This window comes from Alosa alosa, chromosome 21, assembly GCF_017589495.1.
Source record: "Alosa alosa isolate M-15738 ecotype Scorff River chromosome 21, AALO_Geno_1.1, whole genome shotgun sequence".
Lineage (NCBI taxonomy): Eukaryota > Metazoa > Chordata > Actinopteri > Clupeiformes > Clupeidae > Alosa > Alosa alosa.
In genome coordinates this window covers 2,396,056-2,413,241 of record NC_063209.1, presented here as the reverse complement: position 1 = coordinate 2,413,241, position 17,186 = coordinate 2,396,056, and the positions used below count along the sequence as shown (strand labels likewise).

Here is a 17,186-nt window from a genome sequence, read left to right as displayed (position 1 = left end):
GGTTCATTTTGTGTGACAGGGCGAAGTTTGGTTTATATTGTGAGACAGGACGAGGTTTTGTTCATATTGCGTGACAGGGCGATGTTTGGTTCATTTTGCGTGACAGGGCGATATTTGGTTCATGTTGTTTGACAGGTCGAGGTTTGGTTCATATTGCGTGACAGGGTGAGGTTTGGTTCATATTGCGTGACAGGGCGAGGTTTGGTTCATATTGTGTTACAGGGTGGTTTGGTCCATATTGCTTGGATCATATTGCGTGACAGGACGATGTTTGGTTCATGTTGCCTGACTGGCAATGTTTGGTTCATTTTGCGTGACAGGGCGAGGTTTGGTTCATATTGCGTGACAGGGCGATGTTTGGTTCATATTGTCTGGATCATATTGCGTGACAGGGCTATGTTTGGTTCATGTTGCATGACAGGGCGAGGTTTGGTTCACATTGTGTGACAGGGCGAAGTTTGGTTCATATTGCGTGACAGGGCAAAGTTAGGTTCAACAGGAGAGTTTAAAGTCAACGTCTTTGCAGGATGACCCTACAAACATTTACAAAATACCATTGGCAAGATTAAGTCAAATGTCTGCTTGCCAAGTACTGTACTGTACAAGTATCTCACCGTCAGTGAGGCTCACAATTAGAACATATCTGCACTCCTCTGAATAAGGGTGTGCTCTTAGATATGCCTTGGCCCTCCCGCTGGGAGCTGGGCAACAGCTGATCTTTAAGTAACGCTGAGAGAGAGAGAGAGGGAGAGGGAGAAAGTGAGAGAGAGGGGGCACATTGGTCCCGTTTCCCTCTCATGTCGCACCACAACACTTCCTGTCAGAGGATATGCCTCAGGTCGACAGACCCATTGAGCAACAGGGATAGAACTGAAACCCGGCCCCTACTGGACCTAATCCTCACAGTGCTCAGTCCTCCCTGACCCCACTGGTTCCACTGGCCACTTAACTGGGCGGGACATGGAGCTGAGGACCATTCCCTTGGGCACACGCAGAAGGGCCAGCTCTGCCTTCACTGACCCTCTGTACGATAACTGCCTGTCCCACTCAGAGAGCAGCGACCCCGGGGTGACCAGAACTCTCCCTATCCCGGTCACCGTCCCTCCTGCCGTGGTTCCCACGCTCGGAGGGAGAGAGGATGGCAGTGTTCCAAGCGGCCCAGGAAGCAGTGGATGGGCCATGGGAGGACAGGGCTGGCCGAAGCTGGCCGCTGGGGACCATGAGACCATTAGCTGCAGCAGCACATACGAGAGCATCCTTTCCCTCTACGACAACCTTGAGATGCCCAGGAGCCCCACCGAGGACAGCCTCAACACGGACTGCGACGAAAGCGAATCAGAGGCTTCTGAGCCCAAGGACTGGATAGACTTCACAAAGAAGACAGAGAATAGATGGATATCCTCTTGTGAGAGTCTAGAGGACAGAAGTCGAGGAGCAAATGCTCAGCCGAACAAGAGAAGCGGTTGCAAGTCCGACCCCTTTCTTTTCACTGCAGTGGAGTCCAGGCCAAAGATATTAAAGGTTCCACACCCATTCTCCAACACAAATCCTCAGACGCAACCTTTTGCCAGAGACATTGGTGGGGAAGTCTTACTTCAAGGGACTAGAGACCTCCACAACACGTTCTCTCTAAATCTGCCTTTGCTCCCTACCCCTTACCCCTCTTCCTTACCTGCCACTGTTCCACCACCAACTAGTCAACCTGAGGTCCATGTAGTCCAGCAGTCCAGCCAGCCGTCCAGCACAATGACCGCGCTTCTCACCAGCATCAAGCAGCAGATTGCCCGACAGAGGGAGGAGTATGAAACCCAAATAAGAAGGTAAAACTCATTTTGCTTTCAAATCCTTGGATTTCATTTTTGAAATAAGAAGCAGAAAATCCTTTTAAATGATTGGCTATGCTGAAGTGAATTTACAGAGTTTGGTGTAGACATCATTAGACCGCCTGATTAACTCCTCTTCTAAAGTGGTTGGCTACACGTTCAACATTTCTACTGTACTGGGCATGGTTGAAATGTTTGGGGTCAATTGGAGGGTTAATTCATAATGGTTAAATCAGGATGTTGTTTTCTCCTCAGTCGAGTCTCTGCAGCCATAAACAAAACAGGAAAACAGCCACTGAGATGAAATGGACTCTATTTCTAGTGTAATGCTGGAAGCAGCTATTTACAGTGCTGCTGCTGAACAAGACACTCCCACATACTTACAGCAAGCTAATATAGACTCAGAGGAAAGGTCGTATCCCTGCTGAACATTTCTTGGTTCTTAAGATAAGACGAGGGTCTGTTATGTCTAGAAGCAGCACAATCACTTTGTCATTATCAAGGTAATCTTTAGAAAAGGATAAATAAAATGAAAAAGAAGTTTCCATGCTTACTGTATCCATGGACTATGGGACCCCGCTCAAATATCTGGAAAACAATTCTGAAGTACATATGACAGACACATAGGCCTATTGCAATTCTCTAAGTGGTATATGCAATAGTCATTAAATACTAGCACCCTCTTCAAAATGTTTGATGTAGAAATGTGTTTGTCATTGTATAAATTCATCTCAAGGGGCATTATAGGGAATGGTAAATACCAAACCAGATGCCAAAGTCAACACAAGCACCACAGCAGATGCAAATGCTGATTTGGCTCTTGTGTGTCTGTGTCCATGTGCACTGGTCATCAGGCTTGAGCAGCGTAACGAGGCCCTGGAGGCGGAGGTGCTGGGTCTGAGGGCCAACCTGGAGCAGCAGCGTCGCTGGTACTGCGCCGTGGAGCTGCGTCTGTGTGAGGTGGAGCGGGCACGAGCCGACGCTGACCGCCGCAACACCGAGCTCCAGAGCCAGATGGAGCAGTTCTTTGATGCGTTTGGCGAGCTCACCAACGAGGCAAAGAAAACCGAGCGCATCGTGCAGGGATTTTGAGACATGACAGCGACACCCAGGAAATACTATTCTGATGTACACTGGTGTTGATGCCAGTTCTAACCAAAGGAAAACAGTAATCTCGTTTTTTAGGTGGTATGAGAAAGGTAATTCCCAAGTTGATGTTTTTAGGTCCTAGGGTTTCCTTTGGTATGTTGACATTTTAAGAGTGGCAATATTGTCAAAAGTTGACATTTCAATTAAAAGTAACTAATCAATGAAGAGTAAATAATTGCTTTCCATGGTTCCATCTTGGGTTAAGATCATTTAGTTTAAATCAACTCCACTGGATATAATTAAATAGACAAAGTTTTGTCATGTTACAGCACAAGGGCTCATTGTCCTGGCAGTACACAGGATCTTATCCATGTCTGGAGAGGTTTCAGAGCTGAAGTTCATGTGTTCCACTACCCAAGAATAATAACAATGATCTATAGAATATGGCATTCTCAAGCCATGATTAAAGGTTTCTGCGAAATATTGTTCAAAGCATCGTGTGCAACTGTTCCTCCAGAATGAGCAAAAGATGGCACACTAAGCACAACTCAAAAGGTATACTCAGAGTATTTCATGAACGACTGTGGGTTCACAATCATGAACCACTTTTCACATGACCATGAAATTAATTTATGAAGACCTTTATATAGAAGCCGAGAGCTAATAACTATCTTGTTTTCTTTTAAGGTAGGTGTGACGTACAAAGTAGCCACATAGCATATTATTATGTAGTAAAATACCCATTTAAAGCCTTTGTACTCACAGCTGTTGCACACAGTCTAGCTGTCTTTTAGTGCTTCTACTTGCTGGGCTATTATGCAGTAGCACACATTTACGCACGCTGGCAGTTCCCACAGACACATTACAGTGAAAGCAAATACCGTTTTTGCAGATCATTTATAGAAGCCATCACACAACACACAATGCAGACGGTCAGAACACTTCACAATTCAACTTGTGAAACGTCCTCATTTTAATCCAGATCATCTTCGAGTAGAGCCCACTTTGGTGTCCCTGTATAGAATTGTCCTTCACATGTAGAATGCACTTGGTATACTGGTAAAGGGAGCACATGGTGGTGGCTCATGTCATTACATTCATTAAATATGCATGCACACATAAAGCATCCTCTGATATAGCACACTTACTCAGGAGCACAAACATGCACACATGTTTGTTAACAACAAAACAAATTTGAAGGTTTGTAAACAAAAATGAGTACTTAGGCAGAATGCAGGACTGTAAAAGAAGTCACACTGCATGCTTAAATTTTGATCACCAACAAAGTCATTTCAGTCAACTCCCAAATATGAATACTGCTGAAAGCTTATAGATGTTTATACAGTAGGTGCTAAGAAACATTCAGTTGCCATGCCAGTTTTCTGACCTCTAAGTTAGTAGTTCTTCAGTGAACTGGACAAGAATGTATCACAAGAAAGATCTCAACTAATCATTTACATTACATACCAATCCATCTAACCCTGGTCACAACTGGCTGTGACTGATTTACCACAAAGCTATTTCCTAAAATGAATGAAGAACTTATCGAATACACCCTGCACTGAGAGGCAAATACAAAACGGCCATACTGAGCCAAATTCAGTTTAATGTTAAGTACTTTGGTTCATTAATCAATTGTCAGAGGAATAAATCAAATGGAATTGCACATTACTACTTGAAGTCCACTTCAAGTATATTTCAAGTAATTCAGAAACATGCACCACCTCATGGAATCCACAGTAGTGCTGCTATCTTGGTGAAAAAGGCCACTAAAATGAAAATAGAGTTGATATAAGACCTAAATGATATTGGCAAGATACCAAGAACCGCCATGAGCTGAAAATGAACAACAGGACTTCACAAGAAAAGACCCACATGAATATAAAACAAAGCATCCATAACACCAGGGGAAACACCAGGGAAAGGTGTTCTGTGGGGGAGAGGCAGATGTGTGACACAGGCAGCGTGGATATCTAGCATCCCATCATAGGCCCTCGTCCGGTGGGTCACTGAGAGGGTCCGCAATGCTGCTGTCAGTGTCCGAAGCAAGTGTCTGCTCTGTGGACACGGAAGACATATCATAGATGGAGGAGGACTGTAAGATGCCTGTGACACTGCTCACAGCTGAGTCTTTCACACACACACACACACAAAATACAAAGGACGAGACATAGAAAAATATTCTTTTGTTATTGGATAATGTCACCGACTGCAGACACAAGATACCAATGGTGTGTGGCGAGCCCAGAGAAATGGATCATAGATACCCAATGACTCCTCCCTCTGCATTCCCACGTTTAGTTCACTTCTGTCCTCCCAGTCCAGAATCTCTTCAAATATCAACACTATGGAAAAAACAAATCTCAATATAGCATATTCAGAGTAGTCCTTTCATTGTACAGATGAATTGTATTTGATTTGCTTGAGGAGGAATCACCTTTCCACTGCTCAATGCTGTGCTCTCGTTCATCCAGCTGCTTATCTGAGATTTGTGGAGGTGGCTGTGGAGCAGAAAAAACACAGACAAGTAAAAACATCAAAACAAGGCACGAGAAGGCATGAACCCCATGGTGTATACTCAATGGAATAGTCTACTCACAGCATTTACTTCTGCTGGGTCATACCACAACTGAATATAGGGGTGATTTAAGGCTTCCTGCACAGATATTCTTCCCTCAGGGTCAATAACAAGCATCTTGGAGAGAAGATCTCGTGCTTGGCTGGCTGTCATGGCAACAATAAAACTGTAAGAGATGGTTTTGCTACCAAGGCAGTCTTGGAGGTCAATGGAGACTATTGGAGGACTGTATCTGAACGATTTGCTCTTTGCCACAACCTCAGAAGTTCTAATAAAAGGATGCTCTGTTATTTATAAATATAAAACGGTCATGAAAAAACATATCTATGTGAATTAAAGGTAAAAAAAAAAAAAAGGAAAAGTAACTTTCATTTAATTTGAAATACACAGAAATGTAGAGAAGTAAAAAGGGACAGGAGCAGGAGGCTTACTTCTTAGCTTATCTTGTTCAGACTCACTGGGAAAGGCCCAGTCTGGTAGGACCTCAGCAAAATTTATCCCTGGGAACTGGGGCTTACTCATGACATAATTCCTGACAGTTTCCATGAGTTGACTCATAAACTCCAAGCATGGTGTACCAAGGACTTCAATAATTTTGTTCCACTGGTCAATGTCTAATCATTGTAGTTAAGAGCTTGTTGTATTAAGATGGTGAAGAGACATGATTCACGTAGCTGTCTCAAAATGAAGCAAAAATGAATTATACAAAATCACATAATTTGTTTCTCTTTCAAAACTTTGAATGATTTGAATCATCCTAGAGGAGAGACAATATGCATACACATTCTCCCATGTTACTGATGATGAGGGTTGTTGTGCAACACTCATATAAAGGAGGCTGTCTCCCACTGGTGGCTGAACAGGCAACATGTTCATAGTGCAGAAAGTGAAAGGAAATGGGCAAATTAAACAAATGAAACATGGTACACAATGGAAAAGGATACATACATATTATGAAATGGTATGCAGATGCTAAACAGAAAACAGAATCCACAGAAATAAACACAATCTGTAGAAAGGGTAAACAAAAACAAGTGATTATAAGGACATGTATTTTTTTATATATTTTCTTTAATATTTTCAGTATTTTTATCATGATTAAAATGCATGCAAATATAATAAATGAGTCATGTAAGAACACACAAAAGTCAATAACCTGACATGACATAGCGCAAACAAGTGCCATATTCAAACCTTCATTAAACATACTGTATTTTAACCATGCCAAGTAAGTACTGGTTAAAGAAAAACACTGCAAAGAAGGATACAGTCTTTCCCAGGAAACAAGATCCGGTGCAGAATCATTTCAGCCATTATGCAGCCTACAGACCATAGGTCCACTACAAAGAAGCAGCATCACGGTTACATGGCAGAGGTGGACAGAACTATACTTATGAGTAAATACTCCTGGCTATGGAGAGCTGAGCAAATACAAGGATTAAAAAACAGCAATTTAATTAGTCTGCTCAAGTGCTAGGGTTTAAAAACCAGATGACCTGGGACAAAATATCAATTCACTGATCATGAACAAGGGAAAACTATTTACAGTCATTATTCAAATGAATATTTCTACAATGTGCCCCTTTACTAAAACCCACATGGCTTAATAGTGTATACTGTGTTGTCGTTAAGTAGCATGCTTTATAAATAGCCAGTAGCCTATGAAAAAAACTAGTGGTCAGAGATTGGTTCAGATAAGTATGTTTGGTTGCTCAGAGAATAACTTTGCTTCAGTCAACGTCTCCAGTTTTACTTCAGAGAACAGAGGTTATATTCATACTGTCACAAGTTTGGTGAGAACTAGTTTATGGTAGTATTTTAAAGTATATATTTTTGGGCTTTTTGCCTATATATATATATATATATATATATATATATATATATATATATATATATATATATATATATATATATATATATATATATATATATATATATATATATATATGTGACCCTGCATAGCAAAACCAGTCATCTTGCGCACGGTGCTATTTTGAGAAAATCCACGATAAACAAACGTACAGGTTAAAATGTCGAATTTCACGTTTTTGCATACACGTTCTTGGCAGATGTAACCGAACATGAATGTGAAAGACTTGCCTTTCAGGGCACTAACGGTCAAAAGCACGAACTTTTAGAAATATCCTGGCGTCGTTTTAGGGACCAGGAGAAGTTTTCCATTGAAGTAGGCTAGCACATTTTAAAGTAGGCTAGGCTATACACAATCTGTGACACACAGAACTTCCTCTCCCCTTACTTCCCCCGAAATACCTTAATTATATTCTATAGTGACACCTTATGACCGTCCCAGAAGTGGGCAGAAAAAGACTCATTGCACGGTTGAAACTGCATAGTCAGTCATCCGCTTCAAAGTCACGCTACCGTAAGGCTAATCATAGCTGTGCCCTCACACTATCGCACGTGACCATTTACTTAAAAAGGTGATTTTCTCCTCTTCTGGTGTATCGTTACAGGAGAACCATGGCAACTTTGGATGCGGTTATCTTAGCGATACTTTTTGCAATACCCTCGATATACATATTGTTGGTAAGCTTAGTTTATGTGAGTGTGAGTACAATAACTTAATTTTGTACATTTTACCAAAACGACTGGTTTCGCCTTGCAGGGTCACATATATGGATAGTGCATTGGAGAGACAGGAAGCGAGTAGGAGAGAGATTGGGTGAGATCGGGACATGACCGCAGGCTGGAATGGACCCTGATGGCACTGATACCCATATGTGATACGGTGCTTCCACTTGCGCCACAGCTCCCCCTAGTTTATTAGCCCATCTAGATCTTCTAATCTGGAGATCTAATCTGGAACACTATAGTTCATAACCGTTGGAAAAATGCAGAAATGTATTTACCGCAAAGGTAGTAATTGTTTCCTGACTGTTGATGCTGTTTATTGTTAGTTTGTAAAGTTTAGGTGAAGTAGGAAGTAACGTTAGGAATCTCTGATTAATGTCATTGGTAAGGCTGGACCAATGATTTCAAAGTTAGTGCCCGTCATGTTGCAAACGTGTTGCAAACATTTCCCAATCGAGAGTCACTAGACTCTATTCACTTCGTAAATGAGTTCGGATTTTTCCAGGCTACTAGTTTGTGGCAGTTTGATTGAAATTATGTAACAATGAGTTTGTTTCAGACATTTTATTTATTTATGTGTATTATTTAAAGCAACACCAAAGAACTTTCCCTCTGTCGCACGCATGCTATTTGTTTATCCAGCACCGGCTTTGCAAATAACGATGTCCATAGACAAGGTAGAATATGTTGCACGATTTATGAAAGTACGATGTATTGCGACATCAGATGCAAGTCAAATTTGTAGTTTCTTATGTCTCATTCCATCGAACTACAGATCCGCTACCCGATCTGGCAAACTTACATAGTGCGGTTATAGCCGATAGTGGGCTGTGAAGCAATGCAGAAGTGCCGTTCACCCTGTTACAAGTTGATGAACCACTGAAACAATTTTGGAAACATTATTTTAATGTACAAAAAGCTCTTTGGTGTTGCTTTAAAGTAATAAATGACTAGAGTAACATATGTTATAACTTCATTATAGAAGACATATTTGTCCCTTACCGTTCTCCTTGTATTTCATCCCTAAAATGACTTCTGGTGCTCTATAATATCTGGTCACCACGTATGGAGTCATCATGAAATTAGTGCAGGCAGTCCGTGCAAGGCCAAAATCTAAAATCTTCAGTGTGCAATCCGTTTGGACCACAATGTTGCTGGGCTTCAAGTCCTGCAGTACAGAAATACTATTTTCTATACTCAGAGCATTCTTTCAATGTTACACATACACACACATATATATGTGAGAGAGAGAGAGAGAGAAAGAGATAGAGAAAGATAGATAGATCTTGGTCATCCAAAAATCACCCTGTGAATAATTCCAGCTGAGTGGAGGTGATGAATTCCACACAGCATCTGGTAGAGCAGGTAGGACAACCTCTCATGGTCCAGATCCATGTGGATGACCTGGCACAGATTGGCATCCATCAGCTCCATCACCAGGTACCTGGGGAGCACGTCACAACAGCAGGATAATGATGTCTTTATTTGGTGACAATTCACACTCATTAAAGACTGGGACTGAAAGCAAACAGACACTTACAAGTCCCGAAAATCCTCCAAAGATTTCTGAGGTGTGAAGACGTTTATGAGTCTGATAATCTGCACACAGAGACAGTTTGTGTCAAATGAGCCGTGACAATTCACATGACGCCCAGTCAGCTGGTGCAGAATTATGTTTCCCATATTGTCCTATCCATAAAAGTGACAGAACAAATTCCCTATACCATCCAGATTTAGAATCCCAAATCTGACTCACACTGAGAAACTCAAAACAGTGCTAAAGTAGTGAAGGTCAAAACAGTGCTAAAGTAGTGATGGTCAAAACAGTGCTATCGTAGTGATGGTCAAAACAGTGTAAAGTAGTGATGGTCAAAACAGTGCTAAAGTAGTGATGGTCAAAACAGTGTGAAGTAGTGATGGTCAAAACAGTGTAAAGTAGTGATGGTCAAAATAGTGCTAAAGTAGTGATGCTCAAATGTGTTTGATGTTCATGTTCAGTAAAATGCTCCATACATTTTTGTGGTTGACACACTTGAGCAGGACGAGCTCCCGGTAGGCTCGTTTGGCGTGGGTTTGGTTCTGGAAAGGACGACTCAGTTTCTTCACTGCAACTGGGATCTCTAGAACTGTGTCCATAGCAGAGCTTTGAACAAAGGAACAAATAAAACAAACACAATGTAGATAACATGTTTTCCTTACATTTAAAAATGTGGGCAAATGCTTGTGCTCAATAAATACTGTTGCACTGATGTTGTAAGTCTGCTGAGAGCAATACCCAGGGAAAAGTCTAATATGAGATGCTAGAGGCATTATGCTAGGGTCGTGATGGTCTAGCTGTTAGATATTTGGACTTCCAAATGTAAGGCCAGACAGTTATGGGTTGAATAGGAGCTGCCACTGCTCTGCCCCTGAGCAAGGCCCCTAACCCTGAATTGCTCCCTGTAATTAGCTCTCTGTAAGTCACTCTGGATAAGAGCATCAGCTAAATGGCTGCATACAAATAACAAATAAAGAACAAACAAACACTCACTATGAATAATGAACTTCTGTAGAAACTATGTCATGGTGCTGAGGGCACACTTTTTAGCAGTGGCTTACCATACAATTCCCTGTGCCCCAGAGCCAATGGCGCGGAGTTGTTGGTAGCGCTTGAGTATAGTGAACGTTGAGTCCCCCACTTGGACGTTGTAAAACTGCTCCCTCTCGTCTGTCATCCTGCCACAGCGTTGACACGGAAAGTCAGGCTGGCCAGACTAAAGGACACATACGTCAGTAAAACATAGTTTAAACCTTTCCAAGTCCTTGTTAAATAAAACTGAGCCTGATTTTGTAATACTCAGGTCATTTGCAGTAACAGGGGCTATATGTCTTCAGATCTGCAATATAATATTCTCGGAAGCCCTCTGGCAGTAGTTTAAATGGGTTAACACTGCAACAAATCATTTGTTCTTATTTTTTTCACCAAATGCTTGATGAGTCCTGGGGCAGGGGTATATGACACTTGGTGGGCAAGTAGCACACACACAGTCAGACACATGCATACATGTATTAACACACATATACATACAAACTGGTAGACACACACACACACACACACACACAGATTGTAAAAATCAAGGCGTATAGCACAGAGCCTAATATGACTGCTGCAAAATGGCAGATGTACTTGTAGAATGTGGATACAGGCAAATATTTGGCCAAAATATACTTAAAAAGTATACTAAAAATGAAAAGACTCACTCTAATCAGTCATTTTGCACTTTGTTCCAAATCCACAGGGTTATATAAGAGCAGTGGGCATGCATTACAAACTTTTAATGGTCCAGTAATGCTGAGAATATTTACAGGTCTTAGTTTCGGGATCCACAAATAATGTACACAAACTCTGAGCAATATTTGAGATGGCGCTCAACCATTTTCCTGGATTCTGTCTGATTTGACACAGAATGATCCCATAGTGAAGCACTGCTGTACACACACACACACACACACATGCACACAGGTGCACGCACGCACGCACACACACACACACACACACACACACACACACACACACACACACACACACACACACACACTATGCAAATGGTTTGGAAAACATATTTCTGTACAAAATGTTAACATTATAGTTACATTTTGTGTATCTGCTGCTTAAAGGGGCTGTAGGAGGGGGATGGAGAGAAGTTAAGAAGCCATTTATTTTCTTCAGATAGTAGCCTAGGCTACACACAGCCCTGCGTGTCATTCATATGATGGACCTCTATTCACTACATATAGTTCACTAGGTCTTTGAAATGTCTCTTCACCAAATAAGAGAGATTAAAGTTAACAAATAGATGGATGCTTTGTTTTTCCCACAAATATAAGGACATGATTGCAATGGGATGTAAGATCAGAAATAACATTTCTGAACAATTATTTCAGAATTTCAAACACATGAATTCATCAGTTCAGTTTCCCATCTACATTTCATATTTCTGTTATAGGCTACTCCATATGAGAGAGAAATAAATAGAGCACAATGACTCATGAGTGTGGGCAATCATGTGTGTGAGTGTGTGTGTGTGAGGGGGGCACTGAGCACACCTACTGTACAAGTTTGAGGTTTGCGAAACAGTGCTGAATTCATTATTTTGTTGATGACTAAGAGCATTGCACTTGAACAAAGTCTAGTAGGTGACAATATTATTTACGATCAAGAGATAGCCACCCTTCCAGTAGGCTAAGATGTTATTTTGGTTCCTTAGGATGGAAATAATTTTCAATAAGTAATTTGGTCTGTCCATCCCTCTACGAGATTAGCTGTAGCCTACCTCTCAAAAATGAACACCAAAGACAACCGTAGCCTACTTAGGCCTATATAAAATCATTTAGGTTAGGCTAAGCTACTTCATCACTATAATGCCAGTGTTTCACTAACATATTTTAGTGATTTAGTCGACAGCTTTTTCGCTGTCCACCTACAAAACCCAGGCTAGCTAGGCTATAAGTGCATTTTGTGCATATGCAATTCGTCCGTATCTCAACGGATTTTCAGGCATTTATTACGTTTAACTGACCCTTAAACTCACGGAATAATGCCAGAGCCGTATTACAGTGTACTTTTCAGCAGCAGCCAAGAACCGGCGTTTGTAGCCTATGCGTGCACAGGCAATGAAACCGGGCTCCACCTACCTTGTCTGGTGTTTTCTGCTTTATCGTGTCTTTATCAGTTGAGCAACACTAACACTCGCATAACCTTTCTTCGACACAACAAAAATCTTTACAAGCCACACTATGTCCTTAATACTTAAACCTTGTACCGCGGCGACACATTAGTAGCCTAACGTGTGTGATGATGGTAGGAGGGTGGTTGTTACAACACGTGTTTCACGTCATCACGCCCTTACCGGGAAGCTGGAGGCATGACACTTCATAAACTGGGGCATCCTTCGTGACGAGCCTACAAGAGGAACATCTGGTTTTGGCTCATGCAATTTGTATTCCCAGGGAATTTCTTTCATAGGGACCCAGATAGCAAACTCATTATGGCCCAAATGTGGCCCAAAACTGGCTTGCCATTTTGGCAAAGTTTCCAGCAAACACGCATCGTTCGGGAACGTTCCCTAAAGGTTCCCTGCACACAAAATAAACCTCTACAGGTATTGGGCCCTATTTTGACGATCAGAAACATAGCGCTTAGCGTATAGCCTATCACGATGCAAAGTTTATTCTTACACTGGAATTTTTCGCCAATCCCCATCTCTTTTATTACACCATAAGCGTAACAGGTGTGGTCTGGCGGTGATCTAAAAATCCATCCAGAAAGCATTACGCCACTGCAAGAAAAAACATAGCGAAAGGTGCTTATGAAGCACAGCTGGAGACATAGGCCTATGACAAGATGTAAGCAGCAACTCCTCTGCAGGATAAATGCTTGTTATTATTCAGTCATTCGAACATTATTGGGGAAGTGTTGCTTTTTTCAGGCTATGTTTTTGGCAAAGTGAACAGGCTTTTTGAACAGGCAGGATTGACTTTGTTCAGAGTAAAGGCCCGTACACACCAGATACGATACGAAATAACTCAAAGTGTACACACCAAGTCCGATGCGATTATTTTAATAGTTCGCATTCTATTTCGCACTCACGTCACGCAGGTTCACACAGCGACTTTCAGTAAGCAGGGAGAACTCATAAAATCATCAAGATTTGAAACAGATTATATAGCCTTGATCATTCATGGAACCGTGTAGGCCTATTGGTTTGAGAGGTGCTGGGGAAATTAAGCTTACGGCCATCCTTCCCATCCCTTGTCTATTCTAGGCTACTTGTGCTATTGTGATAATTGTGCAGTCCAACACATAAGTTGGTTGGCTCATTAGTGCACCCATACACCCACCCCACTACACAACACACACGCAATTCTAACGCTAGGCGGGAAGGGACATGATTAACGTTGGCAGTAGTTTAAGGAGGATACGCTTTTATAGAATTAAGCATTCTTCCTTGAGAAAAACTCCGAGTCCGGGTAAATAGACGGACGAGAGGTCAGCAGGGAATGACGAGCTGATTTTGTGCTGAGCTCAACTTTGCGCTCTGCCCCACATTGAGCCCAGCCCCGATCTGCAAGCTGCAGCCAGGGGTGCCCGCATATTGGACTCGAGGTATGCCATTTGGGCGGACTGGTGTAGCCTAACAAGCTGTAGGGTAGGCAAGGCCTCATTTAAAATGTTACATTCCAAAATGCTATACGCCAACACGCTATAAAACGGCCATAGCCTATATCATGTAGGCCTACATCTCACGAAACCATTTCACACGCAGGCTACATCAAAATGTATCTGCTAAGGAGCGGAGGCACAGAGACAGCCTGTAGAAATTAGCATGGGATAAAATCGCACTGCTGCAACAAGTGGTAAAAATGTATCAGCTTGTATGACGATGATCCAACAAACAGCAAAAGCTAATAATGATAGCCTATCAGTTATTAGCTTACCTTTATAAGATCCACAGAAAGTTTTTCAGAGTTCCACATTGGGCTACTTCAGTTATGAAGCATAAAGCAAAGTTAACGCACTAGGAAATGTGAGGCACAATTACTATAGTGGTAACCTTGGACATAATGCTGTTGTCAGCAGCATAGCCTATCATGACCTATTCTTAAAACTTCCATTTCCATGAATGCATGTTGTATTTTTTCATTGCAAATATGTGCAGTGAGAAGCCCTCTGTAGTGAGATTTAATTATTTTTGGTTGAGTGAAAATGGGACGGTGGTAAGAAGTGGGGAAAGCTGTCTGTAAGGAGTTTGCACTACGTAAGAAGTTCGTCAGGAGTAGGCCTACTCTTGAACACCTGAGAGAGTCTACTGTAACGTAAACTCTCTGTAACTTTGGCATATAGGCCTATTAAGGAGACTAGTCATCGTGAGCACTGAGCAGTAGGATCACCCAATCTATCAGCTTTTTTTCTGCTCGTCGTTGTATTGTGACATCAATGGAACCCTGCAAAATCATTATTTGATTGGTCAACAGCTCTTTTTCGCATGCGAAATTGTTTTTAATCGCAACGAATTTCGTCCTCGGTGTGTACAGACTAATACGAATGCATGTGTTTAATAGGCTGCGTAATTTCGTGCGAATATTTCGTCCGAAAAATCGGACTCGGTGTGTACGGGCCTTAAGCCAAAAACATAGCCTCTTCAATTGTTATTGTATATTTTTTGTAAATTTGTATTGTTATACTGTATTCTTCACACAGAACTAGCAACCATACAGAAACAACATTTTTCACATGGCAATATTCTAGGTTGGGTAGTAACTGATTACAAGTAATCTGGATTACAAAAAACAAGTAACTATAATCAGACCAGATTACATAAGAAAAATATAATCAGATTATAGTTACATTGGACACATTTTGGTTAGACACATTTTGTTTATGTGTTTCAATACATACAGGGATGGGCAAGGATACATCAGGACGTAGCCTATTTTGAAATAAAATACCAAATACCCTCCTTTTAAATGCATCAAAATAAACTACAATATACTGTAGCCATAACGTATCAAAATAAAATACTGTATTTTTGTATTTTGAAAATACTCAAAATACTCTTTTCAATGGGACATGGAACACTTTCCAAATCAGCTTTTTTATCCCAAACAAAAGGCTAATAAAACTCGAATAAGACTACATATGGAATATCACACACCAGGAATTCCAAAACGGTTCAAAAGTTCTATACAGGCAAATTGATGAGCAGGGATGGATTACTGAACGGGCCTAATGGACCCAGGCCCAGGGGCCCAAGTGTTCAGGGATCCCTGAAGCCCAATCGGAATAGAGCCCCTCAGTCAAATAACATAGGTTATATTATTCACCCTGATATCTAAACGCTATATTTTTATAATCATGCTTTGTAATTGCCATCTTTTTTCACAACAAGATGCCTTAAATGTGTTGATGGTTATATTATCATTATCATATTAATTAACCAATTAATCAAATTAATTTATTCTCAATCTGTCATTTATTTGCACAAAACTTGTCAGAAGTCATAATTTAAGGGGTTATTGTCTTTTAGCACACCCAACTGCGACCCACCTAGAGAATAAAATGGATGCCTATTTTTTATCCTTCATGTGAGTGGTTCTGTGCAGAAATACAAGGCCAGTTGATAGTCATAATTTGTGTTTAAAAGGGGAAGTATGTGTGCCATAATGTAGCAGAACTTGGGTGACCACCAACCAGACTCTGAAAAGGAGTACAAGTTATCTATAAAGTGAGGACAAACTGGCCAAAATTAGGACACCCCCCAATGTCTGCTCAAACAGTAGGTCTATTCCAGTTGAGTACCTGTAGCTAGTTGGTACATATCGGTGTAGTGTGTATACTGTATATACAATACTATATATTGGGCAGCCGTGGCCTACTGGTTAGCGCTTCGGACTTGGAACCAGAGGGTTGCCGGTTCGAACCCCGACCAGTGGGCGCGGCTAAAGTGCCCTTGAGCGAACCCCTCACTGCTCCCCGAGCGCCGCTGTTGTTGCAGGCAGCTCACTGAGCCGGGATTACTGTGTGCTGAGTATGTTTCACTAATTCACGGATTGGGATAAATGCAGAGACCAAATTTCCCTCACAGAATCAAAAAAGTATATACTTACTGTGTGAACTTCCTTCCCAACACCTTAAGGCGGGGATCACATTAGCCAGCGGCAGGTTTCCTATTGTTCTCTATGGTTCGGCAACGCTTGCGTAATGCTAGCGTTGAACAAGTTGAGCGTTGAACTTGTGTTCAACTTTCAAAGCCCAACGCGAGCGTATTCAGTTGACAGTTGTGTTGCTTAGGAACGAGATAAAACGTATTATTGTCTGAGCGTCGGGGCGAGTGCAGGGCTGAGCCGTGCAAATCAGCACAAGGCATTGGTGTCATGACCCAGATCAGCAGTGAGGTTTAGACATTAACACGCAATTTGTGTTGAAAAGGGGAAGCGGGGCACATGTGTACCATAAAGTAGCAGAAATAACATTCCCACAACACAAATCTTTGGGCCATTCACTCAACCCAGCACAACAAGTGCAAGTGCCGCTTGCTATCTGTAAGCCCTGTCTTTTTTATTCA

At 41.6% G+C, this 17,186-nt stretch overlaps 2 protein-coding genes across 8 annotated transcripts; one reads left to right on the top strand and one right to left on the bottom strand.

The window, feature by feature from the left end:
• Positions 1-767: 767 nt before the first annotated feature.
• Positions 768-3,133, top strand: LOC125286474 (rho GTPase-activating protein 25-like). Its single transcript, XM_048231594.1, has 2 exons — positions 768-1,820; positions 2,678-3,133. Exons 1-2 carry the CDS (start codon positions 961-963, stop codon positions 2,913-2,915), a joined length of 1,098 nt encoding a protein of 365 aa, XP_048087551.1. The 5' UTR covers positions 768-960; the 3' UTR covers positions 2,916-3,133.
• Positions 3,134-3,790: 657 nt separating this feature from the next.
• Positions 3,791-16,820, bottom strand: LOC125286324 (mitogen-activated protein kinase 9-like). Of its 7 annotated transcripts, XR_007192161.1 has the most exons (13): positions 12,972-13,037; positions 10,681-10,835; positions 10,096-10,225; positions 9,623-9,681; positions 9,388-9,526; positions 9,085-9,250; positions 6,759-6,830; positions 5,922-6,104; positions 5,512-5,636; positions 5,350-5,413; positions 5,180-5,257; positions 4,788-5,042; positions 3,791-4,681 (listed from the first exon to the last, which is right to left on the bottom strand). XR_007192161.1 is itself a non-coding variant. In XM_048231326.1 (12 exons), exons 2-12 carry the CDS (start codon positions 10,794-10,796, stop codon positions 4,897-4,899), a joined length of 1,278 nt encoding a protein of 425 aa, XP_048087283.1. In that variant the 5' UTR covers positions 10,797-10,835; positions 16,729-16,820; the 3' UTR covers positions 3,791-4,896. The 7 variants fall into 7 exon arrangements, 5 of the variants coding, with proteins under 5 accessions (XP_048087283.1, XP_048087280.1, XP_048087281.1 ...); XM_048231326.1 differs by lacking the exon at positions 12,972-13,037 and adding an exon at positions 16,729-16,820 and having other exon boundaries at positions 3,791-5,042; XM_048231323.1 differs by having other exon boundaries at positions 3,791-5,042.
• Between the last annotated feature and the right edge of the window lie 366 nt (positions 16,821-17,186).

Excerpts from the sequence above, each read along its gene's own strand:
- LOC125286474 (XM_048231594.1), top strand. The coding sequence starts at position 961 with ATGGAGCTGAGGACCATTCCCTTGGGCACACGCAGAAGGGCCAGCTCT. Across the intron at positions 1,821-2,677 it reads TATGAAACCCAAATAAGAAG|GCTTGAGCAGCGTAACGAGG; the intron begins GTAAAACTCATT and ends ACTGGTCATCAG.
- LOC125286324 (XM_048231323.1), bottom strand. The coding sequence starts at position 13,010 with ATGCCCCAGTTTATGAAGTGTCATGCCTCCAGCTTCCCG. Across the intron at positions 10,226-10,680 it reads GGGGCACAGGGAATTGTATG|CTCTGCTATGGACACAGTTC; the intron begins GTAAGCCACTGC and ends CTTTGTTCAAAG. Across the intron at positions 6,831-9,084 it reads GATGAAATACAAGGAGAACG|TGGACCTATGGTCTGTAGGC; the intron begins GTAAGGGACAAA and ends GCTTCTTTGTAG.